We start from the raw sequence: 17216 nt of genomic DNA on the forward strand, positions 1-17216 counted from the left end.
TTTTCTATTCCTTTTTTTTTTTTTTTTTTAATTTTTGAGAGAGGGAGAGAGGGCACGAGTGTGAGTGGGGGAGGGTTGGGGGGGGGGAGAGAATCCCAAGCAGGCTCCACACCGTCAGTGCAAAGCCCGACGTGGGGCTCAAACCCATGAACCATGACCACGACCTGAACTGAAACCGAACTGAAACTGAAAACTGAAAGCGTTGGACGCTTAACTGACTGAGCCATCCAGGAGCCTCTAAAATTGTGTATTTCTGAATGGGTAATATCCCTTTCAGTCCTGTCCTTAACTAGGAGCCTGCTCTCCTACCAGTCACTACTCTGTCCTTCCAGAGAGGTTCTGTGTGTTCCCAAGGATATTCGTGTGGATGCACACACCTCTTTAAAAAGTTTTAAATTCCAGTTAACATACGGCATTATATTAGTTTCTGGTGTAATATATAGTGATTCAACAATTCCATAAATCACCCATTGCTCATTACAAGTTGTGCACATTTTTTATGCTGTTCATTGAGGTATAATTTACACAACATAACTGGTGTGTTTTCAGTGTGCAATTCACAGGTTTTTCGTACATTTACAGAGTTGTGTGACTGTCACCACAATTTAATTTCAGAACATTTCCAGCACCTCCTCCCCGCCCCCCCCCCCCCCCCCCCCAAATCTCCATCGCTCAGGTCCTTTCCTGCCAGCCCAGCCCCTCTCCAGAGCTCCAGGAAACCACTCTCTAGATTTGCCTCTTCTGGATGTTTCCTACAAAAAGGGTCATTTGTTATGTAATCTTTTGCATCTGGCTTCTTTCACTTGAAATGTTTTTTGAGGTTCATCCACGTTGTAGCATATGTCAGCATGTCCTGTATTGTTGGTGAATAACAGTCCCCTGCTTGGATACACCAAGTTGCTTCTCCATTCACCAGCTCAGGAGCACTTGTTTCTTTTCCACCTGCTGGCTCATTCAGCTACGAACATTAGCATATGTACAAGTCTGTATGTGGACTTCCGTTTTCCTGCCCCTTGGGGAGGACGCCTAGGCTTCCCTAGGGGAGCCCAGTTGCTGGCTTGCATGCAAAATTTTTGATTAAATTTTAAAGAAATTACCAAAATATTCTCCAAAGTGTCTGCACCTTTTTATATTCCCACCAGCAATGTAGGAGAATTCCAGCTTATCCACGCTCTGTAACATTTGTTACCGTCCATCACAGTGGATGTGAAATATCCAAATTCACTGTCTCCTAGTCCATGTCCTTTGCATTTCCTAATGACTAACCCATCCTTCTGTGTGCTTATTAACCATTTGCATACCTTTGGAGATTTAAATTTTCTTTTATCTGTTTTAAAGCCTGTGCTAACAGTTAATTTCCCATGCCTCTCAAACACTGCAGCCCTTTCTTCTCCCAGTTTCTTCGTATTTCTGTGTTGTCAGGAGTTAACCATATTCTGCGACTATTGTAGTCTTCCTGTTAAGGGTATACCTGGATTTAAAGTTTACCAGTAATCCTTTCCAGTGTTTCACCACGTTCGCCCCTTGTTTTGCTGATGCCTAGCCTTCCAGTAGTTTCTTCTGAAAGGGCTTGGGCAATAATATTTTGAGTTCTTGACTACTTAGAATTTAGTTTGGCTCGGGGCGCCTGGGTGGCCCAGTTGTTTGGGCGTCCGACTCTTGATTTTGGCTCAGGTCCTGATCTCCGGTTCATGGGATGCGACTCCGAGTTGGGCTCTGTGCTGTGTGGACCCTGCTTGGGATTCTTTCTTCCTTCTCTCTCTGCCCCTCTTCCACGCTTACTGTCTCTGTCTCAAAATAAGTAAAATAAGCCTTAAAAAAAATAGCGTTTGGCTCTTCTATTGGATGAAAATTTGGCTTTAAGGTTTGGATTCTTTTTATTTGTTTCAGGATCAGTTTTGACAATGTAAGCATTAAATGTTGCTGTTTGCAAGCCTGAACTTTGACCCTTTGTGTTTTGTTTGAACTTTGTGCATACGTGCCCAAATGATTCCTTAAAAAAAAATTTTTTTTTTGTAAGTTTACTTATTTATTTTGAGAGAGAGAACCCTAGTGAGGGAGGAGGGGAGAGAGGGAGACAGAATCCCAAGCAGGCTCCACACTGTCAGCACAGTGCCTGATGCGGGGCTTTGTCTCACGAAGAGATCAGAACCGGAGCCAAAGTCAAGAGTCAGATGCCGAACTGGCTGAGCCACCCAGGTGTCCCCGAGTGATTCCTTCTTAATTTGTGAAGATCAGTGATGATACAGGAGATGTCTTGGTGTTGGTCATCCTGTTGTCTCTGGAATAGACGTTCATTTACTATGGAGAGTCCCCTTTTATTTCTGGAATGTTTTCCTGAATTAGACCTTTCTCTTTTGTTTGTTTTCTTGTTCCATTATTTGATTTTTCTTTTTTTTTCTTCAGGGATGTTGATTGTGGGTGAGCTGGATGTCCTCTGTCTTCCACAGCTATCACTTTTCACTCCATTTTAAATCTCCCTTTTCTCAGTCTTTACCCTCAAGACCCTCATATTTTCACTTGTGTGTGTTTCCTTTTGGCCACTTCCATTTTGGTGATTCTTTTAGTCTGTTTGTGCTGCTATAAACCGTACTGTAGACTGGGTGGCTTATAAACTGCAGGACTTTATTTCTGACAGTTCTGGAGGCTGGGAAAGCCAACACGAAGACACCTGCTTCAAATTTTTTTCTAAATATTTTAGGAGAGCGTGCACGTGCTCTAGTGTGAGTGGGGGAGGGGAGAGAGAGAGGGAGACACAGAATCCAAAGCAGGCTCCAGGCGCTGAGCTGTCAGCACAGAGCCCGACATGGGCTCGAACTCACAAACTGGGATATCATGACCAACTGAGCCACCCAGGTGCCCCAGAAGACACCTGCTTCATAGACTGCTGACTTCCCAATGGGTCCTTGCATGGCAGAGGGGATGGACTATGGCTCTGAAGCCTGTTTCATAAGGGTATGAATCCACTCACGAGGGCTCCAGCCTCACCATATACTCACCTGCCAAACCGCTCCCCCCCCCCCCACACATACACCCCCGGCCCCTATACCATCACATCAGGGTTCGGTTTCAACATATGAATTTGGGGGCAACCTAGACATCTGTTTTATAGCAGTGATGTTTTTATTCATCATGGTATCCCCCTGAGGTCTGCCCTCATGCTATATTTCCTTATTTTTCCCATAGCTCCCCTGAACTCTTGTAAATCCTGTTGTGCTTTTGTTTATGGAATCTGTTGTTTCATTGTTTTGTTAAGTGAGGACAACGTGTTTGGGGAAAGTTGGAATTCTTTGTCCTTTCATTTTTAAAGTTTATTTATTTTCAGAGAGAGAGAGAGAGAGTGCGCGCGAGCATGCGTGAGTTGGGGAGGGGCGGAGAGAGAGGGAGAGAGAGTCCCAAGCAGGCTCTGCACCACCAAGGGCAGAACCTGATGTGGGGCTTGAACTCCCGAATCTTGAGATCATGACCTGAACTGAAGTTGGATGTCCAGCCGAGCCACCCAGACGCCCGTCTTTTTCACTTTTTTTCCCCTTTCTTGTAGCATCTTAGTGAAGGTCCTTTGTTGTTTGGTGAGTTCTTTATGAACTAGCTATTTGTAGGAGCTTCCTGAGAGCCAGGAGACAGGGCTGTGTCCCATGCTAGTAGGAACTCTTGTGGCCTTAGGGTGTATGTGTGTGTATGTATATATAATCTTTTCATCCTCTGTTTTTCTCTGCTTGCTGGGCTGGTCGTGTTCCCAGTGCCCTTGGTGATGTCCTGCTAATGTGCATTGCCTCTGCTGTTTTCTGTCCACTCCACCTTTAGGAGATCTCCCACCGCGGTGTCCAGGGTGGCTGTCCGTGCTAACCTGCACATCTCTCCCCCTTGTGCCCAGAAAGTTCTTGCTAGCTTTGTCGTTGCTCAGGATGCCATACTTGTCCAGGGTACACAGCTCTGCAGGCGTGGGCAGCCTCTGCAAGCATTTTCCTTCTCCTCTGTCTGACCTTGAGGGCAGTTTGGCAGCTCTTGACCCTCCCGTTTGTGGTTTGGAGTTGCAAATGTCCTTCAGTCCCTCCGGGATGGAGTTGGCATTTGCATGTGTCCTGCTGCTTGCTTTCGGGTGCATTCCAAGAGGAAGTCTTGAAGCCGGGACAACTCTAGTTTTTTCATCTTTTCTCTGCCAGTTAACAATTTTACTGCTGTGTTTGTTGTCGTTCTTGTTTCCTTTTAACTAGCTTTTCAAATAGAGCTAATGAAGTCGTTTCTCAAGCAGCTTTTTGCTTGTAGGTCTGGAACGATCATGCTAAGTTAATCATGTATCACAAGGACAGAGACGTTAATTTCCTTTCCTTTGGCCATTCCTTAAGGAATGCAGAAGCCAGGGGGGTAGTTATGGAGGTAAAGCCCAAATAGAGCGCGGATTGATCTGTATAAACAAAAGGCTTTTACGTTTGCCGGACGTGTTCACCTAGAAGGCTGTGTCGTGTTACCAGACTCCCCGATTCTGATAGCTAGCATCAGCGTGCTCACCCATTTATGAGTTGCCAGCGTTCCTCGGATATTCCCGTGACATTCCTCGGATGCTCCATTCAGACCACTTGGCTGGATTTATATTTGAATTCAGCAGGACTTTCCATGTACAGCAATAGTCTTCATGCAGCTAGGAAAACAGAAAGCATGACTACGTTGTTGAAATGTCAATAACCAGAAGTGGAAATAATACAGGCGTGAGGTCATTGTGAAGACTGAGGAGAAGGGAATTTAAGGTACTAAATATATGTTAATAACTAACTGAATTTAATTTTTTAAATGCCAAGGTGCTAAAAATGACCATACATATTCATCTGGGGATCTTGAGCCCGAGGGGGAGAGAGGATTTAGTTTTAGGGGATGAGGGGCCTTGCCCTTTGCTCAGGCTGGACAGAGAGGAAGTGCTTTTGCAAGGAGGGACCCCAGCACCTTTGAGGTGGGGTGACGTGGGAGAATGGGCCCCTTCCTCCCTGTCCTCACCTCCATGCCTGGGCATCTGAGCCACATCTCCCTGACTCTGCAGTAGGGGGCTAGGGGGCCAGGCGCAGCATGAGTGATTGAGCACAGGGCCTGTCCATCCTGATGGACTGAGTGCAGGGAAGTGAGGCAGGCAGCAGAGGATGCTTCGAGAGGCAAGGAGGGATCAAGACCAGAGTAGGAAAAAGTACAGAGAGGAATCTGGGAATGGGGAAGGCTAATGGGGCTGATGTCATGGTTGTTTCTGGAGGTTGTATTTATTTTTAACCATGAGACCCCAACCAGAAAACATAGGAAAATAATTTTGCCTGGTTTGTGAAGATTGTTTTCAGCACAACTCATTTCATAACTAATTAGATATATACACCCACATCTGATTCCTTGAACAAGCAGACGACCTGTTTCCATTTGGTATAAGGCCCTGTGCTTAGGCATTATAGATGAACTTGGTCCAGTCAGACGTCTCAAGACTAATAGAATTAAGCAAAGCACAGATCACACAACAAACAAATTAGAATTTGGGTCTTAAGGAAAGCTTACTTGGGGCAGAAATTGGAAAGGTACTTCCAGAACAGATCCGTGAAGTCCTACATGGGCATTCAAAAAAGAAAAGTCCGTCCTTAACTGGTATTGCCTTGCCACAGCACCCAACCTTGAAGGATTATAGAGAAACAAAGAATACTCTTAGACTTTGGTAGAGAGTTTGTGGAAAAATACTTAGTAAGTGGTATTTTGGAGGTGGTCTTCAGACCCTTTCTCTGTCCAAAGGACACATCTCTTTAGGCCAGGGTGGTTTGAGTCAATGACCAGGTTGTTGAGGTGACTCCATAGTGTCTGATTTGCTGACCTCCAGGACAGCCTTTCGTGTCACAGTGAGAGTGTCACAGGTTTTGCTGTGAGGAAGGGGGGGAGGGGCTTCCATATGGAATATTGTTGGAAGCTTCTAGGGGCCCAACTCTTCGAGAGGAGGATGAGCAGGAGTTGGGTGAGAAGAGCCTACCAAATAAGATTTACAAACTGGATGGTTTTTCCTGAACAAAAGAGCTGAAGGGTGGCATGATCTCAAATGTGTAAGACATGGCACTCAGGTCTGTACCTCACACCACAGGTGACACCCCCCCCCCCCACCCCAGTGCCCTTTCTGCAGCTGTTGCAGTCACGTGGTGCCCCAGGTTGTTCTTTCTGTGCCTCTTTCCGGGTTCTGCATGAACCCTTGTATAGTTTGTTAGGGCGGCTGTAACAAACTACCACAGGTTAGGGGTGGGGGTGAAACAGCCGAAGTGTGTTTCCTCACAGTTCCGGAGGCTGGGAGTCCAGACCGGGGTGTCGGCAGGGTCGGGGTCTCCTGAGGGCTTTCTCCTGGCCTGGCAGATGGCCGCGTTCTCCAAGTGCCCTCACGTGGCCTCTCCTCTGTGCTCGAGCATCCCTGGTGTCTGTGTCCAGCTTTCCCCTTTTTATAAGGGTACCAGTCACACTGGATTATGGTTCATCTTAATGGCCTGATTTTAAATTAATCACCTCTCTTAAGACCCTTTCTTCAAATACAGTCACACTCTGAGATACTGGGGGTAAGATTTTTGGAGGAGCAGTATTCAGCCCATGACCACCCTCATGATGGGGCCATCGGTTGTTTTTACTTTGTTGGCTCCTCCCCTCCACCTTCCGCCATTTGCTTTCATTGTGGCTTTTGCTTATACAGTAAGATGGACTTGAACTCTCAGTCCAAACCCAGCTCCACCTCCCCCTTACGTCCCTGGCTGGCCTTTTGTAACCCTGAACGGTGCCCCCAGTGAAACTCACACCTTCCCTCCCTTCTGCCCTGATAGAACATTTTCTGGTCATTGTTCTACTTTTATATCCTCCTCTGGGCAGCTTACTGTTAACAACATCGGGGTAATTTTTCCAGAACAGTGGGTTTTATGGCTTCATGTTTTCCCTTCTGTCACCACTGTCTAAGTTATCCCCTTGGGCACAGATTGTTGCTGTAGCTTTGTCACCGAATAACCCCCTGCCCAGCCCCCGCCGTCCATCTTTTTCCAGCCTGTAGAACAGATCTTCTTCAGATGCATTTTTCTAAAATTCTGCTTTTCTTATGTCCTTCTTCTCCAGTGGCTCCCCGCTGACTGCAGGGAAAGACCGTATTTGTCAGCAAGGTGTCTGAAGTCCTTCTAGTTTGTTCCACCCTGTTTTCCAAGCGCATTTCCAGCATTAATTCCTACTCTTCTTCGTATCTGCCTCCCCGTTTCTGTCCCATGGCTTTGTTGGGGCCGTTCCATTTTCCTGCAGTGTCTTCTTCTGTGTACTTGTCTCCTTCCAAGTATTCCCTGACATTAGAGACCAGATTGAGGACCATTCCTGCCTTCTCCATGATGGAAGCACCCCGTTGTGCTCCATGACCCTTCACGTCCAGACAGGGCCAGTCAACAAGCAGTCATTGTTGAACTTTCTATACCCTGCACTGTGTCTAGGTAGGTGCCGAGATCCAAAGATACCTAAGATTTGATTCCGGCTTTAGGGTGGTCATGAGGTTATGGGGGACATAATCAGGCAGAGGCACATAAGACTGAACACCATGCTGACGCTTGACAGAGTCGTGGACACCGAGGAGGATACGGTACCTGAGCCCTGCCCAGGTGTCGGGGATGTGATACTGGCACTGAGTTCCAGAAAGCTAGACTAGAAGTTTCCGGATGGAGGAGGAGTGCAAAGCACTCATCCAGAGCGAGCCATGCATGTGAAGACCTGGGGGCAAGACCGAGGCAGTAGGGGGAGGGTGGCGTGGCGTGGGGTAGGGGAGGGTGGGGTGGGTATGGCGGGAGAAGAGCCGGCTATTTGTAAAGAGGATTGGGTTTTGTTTTTAGGGAAATAACGTCGTTGTCGCTGATACTACTATATGTAGAATGGTTTTTCTGGAAAAGGGGAACGATGAGGGGGACGGCAGGAAAGAAATGAATTAGGAGAAATCAGGAGAAAGACCCCTGTGTGAATGCATGTTTAGCTTCAACAGATTATAAACTTGAGAGCCACCATGTGTTTTATCTGTTTATCTTTGTAATACCCACATTACTTAGTATGTTGGTGTGTCCATAAAAGGTAATTAATGGTTGCTAATGGCATGGCTTAGGCACTGTTTATCATCTCCTGTCCAGACTCAAGATGTGTAAAAAGTGGTGCCTTGCTCGCTGCAGACACTGATAATATGTTGAAAACAACTGAATCTATGGTATGAGTAAGAGCTGACTGTTAAACTAGAAAATATGTTAAAATATGCACAACTGTTTGCATGCCTTGGTTGGTTGAAGGTGACCTTATTGTTTGTGAATGCATGAAGCTTCCCCACGTGTGATTGCTGTGCAGGGGACAGAGAGCCCACCGAGCTGTGGTTCCAGGGATCCCAGGAAGGGTCGGAGACCACAGATGTCCCCTTAGGTGCTTGAAATGAGTGTCCTCTTCTGATGTATTTTTCCTTCTCACTGCTTTCTGCAGATATTATATAATCTGCTTTCACCATGGGAGAAATAGAGCAGAGGCCAAGTCCAGGATCGCGACTGGGGGCCCCGGAGAATTCGGGGATCAGTACCTTGGAACATGGACAGAAGCCGCCCCCAACACCTTCAGGAAAACTCATGTCCATTAAAATCCAGATGCTGGACGACACCCAGGAGGCATTTGAAGTTCCAGTAAGTTGGGGTGTCTCCATGAACTCCAGAGTGTGGGCGGGCTTCAGCACTGGGAGGTTCATCTTCTCCCTGTTCTCAGTGATGTGAGGTGGCAGGACAAGGGTCCACACCTCCCTCTCCACCCACAGCACGTTCCTCTGACCCGTTCTGGTTTTGAGCTGTCCAGCTTTTACATTCACACATGCGCTGCCTACGTAGCGGTCTCAGTGCGCAGTTCACTTGAATCGTACGGTCTTTCCTATACAAATATATATATGTAATACACACATGCTCTGTGTATCTGTTTGAACTGGATAGAATTGTGGTCTTGTGGATGCGTCTCCGCACGTATTCCTCTCTCCTTGGTGCGTGCACGTGCGTGTGCCCTTTCTCTAGTGTACGGGCAAGAAAAAGCCTGAGAAAATCATCAGAGCCACACACGTGTTTTCATGTCTGTAGGGATGTGGACGACTGTGTTCAAGAGTGGGAAGTGTAGGGGGTGTAGAAAAACCCTGATCCAGACCCACCGGGCTACAGCCCTGGAATTTCAGAGGCCCACCATCCAGGGGAGGAAAATAGGGGTGTCTGAGGGGTGTCTGGGGGCCGCTCAGAGAAGGAAGAATCCACAGCCTTTGCCTCTTGCATCAGTGGGAGCCCTGCACCCTGGCTCTCACGCCCTCACCCCCACGATTCTGTGATTTTTTTTTTTTTTTTTTTTCTTCTCCTTGAGCCCCTGCCTTCTCCTCCTCCCCAACCTCCTCCTTAAATACAACTCCTGCTGGAGGTTAGGGAACTAGCAGCAGTTACGCGCAGGTGGAGGGTTTCTCGTGCGCAAGGCAGGCCGAGTGAGAGGAATCTGTCCGGCTCTCCAGAACTTGGACTGCGCCTCCCTCCAGAATCCTTATGCCTTATGTGGGCGGGGGTCCATAGACCTACCTAGTAGCCCAGTTTGGATTTGGTTTTCTGTGTTCTGTCTTACGTATCATCCACCGCGTGTAGCATTGTTGGTGGGGAAGAAAACTGCTCTCGAATTCTAAACAGCCAACTTAACAAAACTTTGGGAATATAACCTGTCTTTAAAGTGGAGACGATCCGTCTGTTGTTCCTGTTGGCTGGAGGGACTGGAACTTCATGACATTAACATCTGTAACCTATCATTTAATCATTTATGTGATATGATTCACTAAATTCTATTCATCTTAATACTGTTCAGAGAATGTGAATTACCATGAAGTGTCTCAGGGAAAGATAAACCTCCCGAATAGCCATGTTTAGAACTGCCAATTCATTGCACAGCTCTTATTTTCTTGTTGGGGAAATTCCTGTCTTTCAAAGTCTTGGGAACGTGTCCGTATTCTGGTGAACAAAGCCACTGCTGGTCTGTTGAAACTGTAAAAATAAATGAGGAGTGCACCTGCCAGCCTGTTAGAATTTGGCCTTCTGGAACATGTACTCCCTCCCCCTTTCCAGCTTTTTTCTCTTTGTTGCCAGACTGGTTTGGTGAGGTATTTAGTTTCAGGGTTTCCTGTTGGTACTGTGCTAAGGACTTGGGAGCCCAAATCTCTGGCAACACATTCTATTAAGTCGTGTTCCCGTGTGTGGTTTGGACTGACAAGCTATCAACTATTGCTGTTGTGTGCATGAACTACAAGGAGTACTGTACTGTATTCAACTGCATTTCTTCAGGTGCCCTAAACCAAAACGTGTTAAGACTGTTGCTAGCTGTTGTTTTTCTAGGAGCTCTATAGGATCTCCCTGCCTAAGAAATAGGAGTGGAGTTTGTTTCATCTTTTAAAAGTATTTTACTTGATAAGTGCTGTTGTCTGTGCTTTGCATTTATAATCCCTCTGGAAAGAACTTTTCTCCTTTCTTCCCTGATAAACTCCTATGCACCCTTAAAGACCCTATCAGTTTTACCCAGACACTAACTTCTGAGACTGAGACTGTAGCTTTTTCTTCCCTCCCTCTGTCCTCTTTACTTATATACCCGTCAGGGTGGAGCTGGGCTTCTTGGGTTCAAATTTCAGCCTTTTTTACTGACTTCTTGATCACCTTGGACGAGATACCTCTCTGTATCTCTGCTTTCTCCTTTGTAAAATGAGGCTAGTGATAAACCCTGTCTCATACTATGATAACAACAGAATTGTTCCAGACACTATTTGTAACAGCTCGGCACATGCTAAGCACTTGATACAAGTGTCGGGAGTGGTGCCTTTGCCTTCCTGTCCCGTTCCCAGCGCCTGGTACGTTAAAATGTTTGCTGACCGAATGTTAGAGTGAGTTTATTTTACAAGTAGAATTGATGTCATTGTTAGTTTTTTCACATGCCCCATCCATTCATACTTTGATTTTCCTAGTTGGGCCAGAATGTTCCTTCTCAACCAGATGTTTTCTGTAACTGCCCGTAGAAAGGCAGATATCAGCGTTTTTATTGACGGAACTGATTCTAAATTGCTACCTTGTGTTCTTTAAGCACAGAAACGGCCAGGCCTTCACGCAGCTGGAAGGCATCAGGCTGGCGGTGGTGACTTAGTCTTAGTCCTCAGGATGGGATCACAGCCACATGGGATTGCAAAAGATGCAGCCGTCCGTAACTGCTGGAAAACCTGCCTCCACAGCTTCTTGCTGTGAATTCATCAAGGCTGGGTGTCTGGCCCTGGAAGGATCTCCCTCGCCCATGTGTGATCCCTCCTTTGATTGGGCGCCCCGAGAGGAATATATTCTCATTTCTCACTCACATTTGCCACACAGATGAGCAGGGCACGGGGCCAGAGGTCCCTGTGGTTTCCTTTGCTAGCGTTCTTGTACGAACCGTGTATTTCCTTGGGGATTGAATTTCCCGGGCCTTTTCTTGTTTTTGTTTTAGAGTAGAATGCAGGCAGAGTCATCATTTTATCTTCTTGTTCTGAAGTTTATTTTGAGAGACAGAATGGGGGAGGGGCAGAGAGAGGAGGGAGAGAATCCCAAGCAGGCTCCGTGCTGTGAGTGCAGAGCCTGAGGCAGGGCTTAATCCCATGAACCCTGAGCCGAAATCCAGGGTCGGACACTTTTACTGACTGAGCCACCCAGGTGTCCCCCAAGTCCTCATTTTCAGTAATAAATGCGCTAAGTACTTCTGAGCACAGATAACCAAACCCTCGTCCGCATGGTGGTCTCTATTGTGATATCTAGTCTTTTTAGAAAAGTCATGTAAGAGCCTTTTGAAAAGCCTCCGTGATGAGCACCAGTTTCTTCCACTTTGCTTGTAGCCCCACCAACCACCTTTGCTCTTGAGCTTGGACGGTCCACTTCGGTATTTCCTCCGCAAAGTAGAAAGTTCAAATGCGATATTTGTAGTAAATTCTTGTACAGCGTTTTATCACCTTCATGTGGAAAATGCTGTGCCAATGAGCCTCCCCCGTGGTTTATGATATACGCAACTTTCTCTTCCAGCCAGAGGGGACGAAATGAAGTGCCTCATGCAGATCTGAAAGGGTTAATGACCCTTCTCCCTGTGCCCCACCCCAGCCAGGGCCACCCTCCCTCGCTTAAGACCTCTGAGAAGGTTTTCTATGTCCTGCCTTCCTGACCCTGCTGGTAAACAAACACTGTTCCTACAGACACTTGGAGGAGAAGCCATCTGCTTCATGCTACAAGTGTTTATTCAGTTTGTTTTCGTTAGCAAGGTCACTCTAGGAAGCATTGAGATCAGGGAATATAAAAGGAAGCCTTTTTTTTGTTTTTTTTAAATTTTTTTTAATTTTTGCTGTTTTGAGCAGCCCTGGTAAAAACACGTGGGGAAGATGCTCACGAGACCAGAAGCCCCCTGGTCTGGGTTGAGTTGGCAGGAGTGGCCAGGTGCGGGGAGGCCGGCGGTGGTGGGAACCTTCCGGAAGCAGAGCCTGGAGCTGGTTGTGGCAGAAGGAATTCAGTGTCGGCCACAGCTATCGCAGGGTCCCATCATTGGGCCTTCTGCGTGTTTGTGTCTTGTCACCACTTTCCCTCAGAAGCCTGTAGAGCTCCAAAGTGCCTGAGGATAAAGTGGCCTCGTGAGTTTGGGGAGGCTGGGCGAGCTGGGGCCACAGCCCCTGGTTCTCCACCGCTGTCCTTGGTGGTTCACCTTCCGTATTAGCATCTCCTGCCACACCTGCTCTTCCTTGTTGACACCAAGGAAGCTTGTTTGGGGCTCCAACATGTAGAAGGGGAGGTCCGTGGGGCAGGGCCTCCTGTGTTCATGTTTATCACCGGGTCCTACACCTGGAGCTGTGTGGACCCAGCAGACGCCTGATGCATGTTACCCACTGCCCACACCTACGTTCTGTCCTCTGACTCCCGAATATGAGGGGTGGTGGGTGGTGGTGGCCTCTTGAAGAGCTTCTGGTCATTTCCCCCATTTTTGTACGCATTACGACGAGACCGGGATTGGAACCCAGCCTTCATGATCCCCAATACTGTCCCCCTTCCCTGCCCTTAGCCTCACCTCTCCCATGGCTCCCAAAGGGAAGGTCGCCACTTTCTCACCTCTGAGCTGCTCTGGTGCTTTCCCCATTCTAAACACCTCCCAGCCTCCCTTCTGACGCCTTGTCTCCATCCCACCAACCATCCCGGGCCCCCGGGGCTCTTGCTGGGGGCCCTCTCTTTCACCACAGCTTGTTATCTGCACCTCTAATTAGACTTGAACCATGGGCTCCAATCTTCCTTTCTCCCTGATTAGCTCCTTTCTGTCCCTGCTGAGACTCAGTTTGCTTATCCGCAAAATGAGGTGTTTGGTCTAGATGATATTAAAGGCTTTTTTCCTCCCGTTGTTGGGAGCTGGGACTCTGCGTTGACATCTTTGCTGATGGATTGTGTAACTTCTCATGATTAGTGTTTGTTAATTGCCGGGGCAGATGGTAAACTCTTTGAGAAAAGGAACTTTTCACCTTAAATAAAAAAGAACCCCCAAACTGATCAGATGCAGTAGTTTGTTACCTAATAAGTACTTAAAGAAACAAAAACAAAACAAAACACGTGAGGAGCGTGAAGAAGCATGTGGGGTTTACACATGATATACTATTTATGGAGATCAGGAAATGTCAGTATTGTGTGTGTGTGTGTGTGTGTGTGTGTGGCGGGGGGGGGGGGGTTACTTACATAAACCTCACTGAACGAAACTGGGCCAAACTACATCGAGTTGACAATGGAAGAGAGAAGACTGAAAGAACTCTGTTATTTTCTAGACCACACATTTTTCATTTGTTGAAAACAGAAGACCTCTAAATTTTTTAAGAACCAGTTGGCACGTCCTAATAGACCAGAGGTTTTTTTTACTGGGGGCAATATCGCCTGTGTTAGCTCAGACCGACTTAGGTGTTTCTTACGGTCCATCCTTAAGTGGTTAAACATTTCATTTTCTTACCTTGTGAAATGAAACTCGTTTAAGATCTAATTTCCCCTGAAGCTGGGCTTGACGTCAGTTGAGAGCTCGTGTTCTCCAAGTGCTTTGGTTCTTTGAAAGGTCTTAAATGGTCCTAGAATTTTAAAGCTGTCTTCTTCATAAGCCTGAGCTCAGAAAAAGGACAGAGTTTGTCTTTAAGGCTCCATGATAGTGGGGTGCCTGAGTGGCCCAGTTGGTTGAGCGACCGGGTCTTGATCTTAGCTCAGGTCTTGATCTCAGAGTGTGAGTTCAGGCCCTGGGTTGGGCTGGGCTTGGAGCCTACTTAAAAAAAAAAAAAAAAAAAAAAAAGTCTCTACATTTCCTTTGTAGACTTTTACTTTACGCCTCACTCATAACAACTGTGTCTTTGGAAAACATGCTCCTTTTCTCTTGGTCTTTTTAAGTTTTTAATGAATTTTGTGTGTTTCTCCCCCCCCACTCCGCTTCCCCCCCACTCCGCTTCCCCCCCTCCCCCCATTTCAGCCATCATAGAAAGGATAAGCCACTGAAAGTCGCTTTTCTTTTTCTTTTGTCCCCAGAGAGAGGGAATATATATTTAACTGAAGGTCTTGAGGAAGGGAAATCTTCTTTTCTTAGAAGTGTTCTGTTTCTCACTCCCCTGCAATTCTGAGTCCCTGGTGGTGGGGTGGATTATTCCCTCTAGGTGATCAGATTCTAGTGGTATTAGAAGGCAGGTGTGGGGTCCCCGGCTACTTTATTTTCTCTTTTTGCATGAAATGCACTTAGAAGGAGATGGGGAGAGGGAGGCAGTGGGGGAGGAGTTGGTGGTGGGACCTGAATAAAATTTAATTGGCCATTTAAAACCAAGAAGAGAGCTGCGTATGCCTGGAGCTACATTAACTAGCTCTCAAGCAGCTGCAGTTTGGATCAGAATGAGGGGTAGGAATCTCACCAGGTCACTCAGCTTTTAAAAAATAAATCCGTGTTTCTTTCCTTATCTGTGTTGCTTTTGGCTCATTTTATCGGCAAAGTTTCTGAAATAGTATTTATGTCCACTCTGCTTTGCATAGCCCTTTCTGTGTTTTGTTTAACTAGAATGATAAATGGTGCTGTCTGGGTCTGGCCTCATGAGGTTCAATTTAAAAGCTATTTTAATGGATGAAAAAAAATTTTTCATAAATCATTTCAGCTTAATACTGTTAGCCTTCCTTTTTAGCTCCTTGTAGCCAAGAGTAGATTTCAGATGTTGGCCCAAAACGTTTGTGTGCGCCCCTTTCAACTTTGATTTAGATGCTTGTGATCAAAGTCTGTCCTGTAGCTCTGACATGATTGCACGGATTTTCTAACAGCTGTTGGCTATTTTCTCCCTGAAAAGAGTCTCTCAGAACCTAATAAATTAAAAAAAAAAAAAAAAAAACCCAAAACAAAAATCCCAACAAAACCTGTAATTGAGAATGTCTGTATCTGACGTTAAAATCGGCCAGTATGCTGAGAAAACATAGGGAGTTTGAGAGCTGTTTCCCACCCCCGCCCCTTTTAAATGGGCATAATAAATTTTTTAATTCCCAGAAACAGAGGGGTTAGAGGGCAAAATCCAGGAGTGTGGATCCCGGCGTCATGGCTCACTGGCCGTGTGGCCCTGGATGAGCAGATCACCATTCTCCACCTGTCTCCTCTCGAAGTCTGGAAGCAGGATGCCTCCCTCCTGGGGCTGAGCTCTGTTGGAAAAACACCTTGCTGAGCCCTGGACTCCTATGGGCTTCTCAAGAAAGTTCCTCTTTTTTCCTTCCATTCCTGCTAAGCTTTAGTTTCTGGATTGTTCTTTAACAGAATTGAGACTGTGCTTTCATTGTAGAGCTGTCGGCGAGGTGAAATGGGGAAAAAAGTACAAAAGCACTTTAAGATTTAAAAAAAATGAAAATAGCATGCTCATGGCAGGAGGAATCATGCCCACCGCCCCCCCCCCCCAAACAGACCCCCATAGTTCTTTCTACAGTCTCACATTCAATTTGAGCTCTCTTTGGAGGGTTTTTCCTAAAATAGAGATGTATCCCAGGTGGCTTCTGAAGGTCTGTAAGAATGAAGTGTCACCCGGACAGCTGTGATGAATTCTCAGTTTCTGACAAGCACATTTACTCCCTGCCCCCGCCCCCCCCCCCCCTGCCTTTTTTCTCCCCCAAACATATCTGCAGCTTCTCTGTGCTTCAGTTTGGTTAGCTCTGAAATAGACAGGGGTGTTCTTTTAGCTTAATTTTTATGTGCATTCTGGCTTTGCTGAATTTCTGCTCTACACACAGACCAGATGAAGGATTTCAAGGTGGATGAAGGTCGTTTAGACTTTCAGGACAGCTCTCCTCGGTGCAGGCTGTGTAGGTCCCTTTGAAGGAAGTGCTTAGATGGTGAGATACTCCTGTGTTTGAATGTTAACATGAAATATTAACATAAATCACACTGGTTTTTAAATTATCTACTTTCTTTAATGATTCACGTATTAGCCATTTCTTTGAACATTTGAGTCGGACGTTAGTTTTAACTCCTAAGAAAGGTGTGGGATGATTTTAATCAGTTGTGGTCTTCTGTAGGTGAGCAGTTCTCAAAGTCTTTAACACTTTGTAACTGTAAGCGAGAGCTGTTTTGGGTTCCTCTTCCCTCATTTGTATAAACAGGAAGCTAGGCTAGATCCCCACAGTGGAACCGTGTGGCTCTGGTGTTTGTGGAATGTGATCTGGAAAACACGATAGGAGTTGCACAAACATTTATGAGCGCACAAGGCGAGGTGCTGCTGGGTTAAGTGAACAAAAAAAGACTACCTTTTATTTTTTTAATTTTTTTAAGTTTTATTTATTTTGAGAGAGAAGGAGAGAGAGGGAGGGAATGAATGATTATGAGCGGGGGAGGGGCAGAGAGTGAGGAAAAGGGAGAATCCCAAGCAGGCTCTGCATCATCAGCACAGAGCCATGCTCCGGGCTCGAACTCCCAAACCGTGAGATCTTGACCTGGGCCGAAATCAAAAGTTGGACCCTTAACCGACTGACCCACCTAGGCACCCGCCAAAAAGGACTGTCTTTTAAAAATCCCTTGCCATGTGCCCGACATTGTGCCAATGAGTTTGTCCTTCTGTTATCTCGTTTGCGTTTGAGCAGTGAACCTCTGAGGCAGGCATGAAAGAGCCCGGTGAGGCTGGGATGGCATGAGGGACTTGGTCTAGGTCACAA

The 17216-nt window shown here is 46.5% G+C and overlaps 1 protein-coding gene across 4 annotated transcripts in view; it reads left to right on the top strand.

Annotated features, from left to right (window-relative positions):
* The window catches only part of FARP1 (FERM, ARH/RhoGEF and pleckstrin domain protein 1), a 294892-nt gene that overhangs the window by 57455 nt on the left and 220221 nt on the right, over nt 1-17216 (top strand). For all 4 annotated transcript variants that reach the window (XM_045444576.1, XM_045444559.1, XM_045444583.1 and 1 more), the window contains exon 2: nt 8473-8666. In XM_045444576.1, the coding sequence (XP_045300532.1) occupies nt 8496-8666 (171 nt within the window). In that variant the 5' untranslated portion in view covers nt 8473-8495. The remainder of the gene's footprint in view (nt 1-8472; nt 8667-17216) is intronic.

This window comes from Leopardus geoffroyi, chromosome A1, assembly GCF_018350155.1.
Source record: "Leopardus geoffroyi isolate Oge1 chromosome A1, O.geoffroyi_Oge1_pat1.0, whole genome shotgun sequence".
NCBI lineage: Eukaryota > Metazoa > Chordata > Mammalia > Carnivora > Felidae > Leopardus > Leopardus geoffroyi.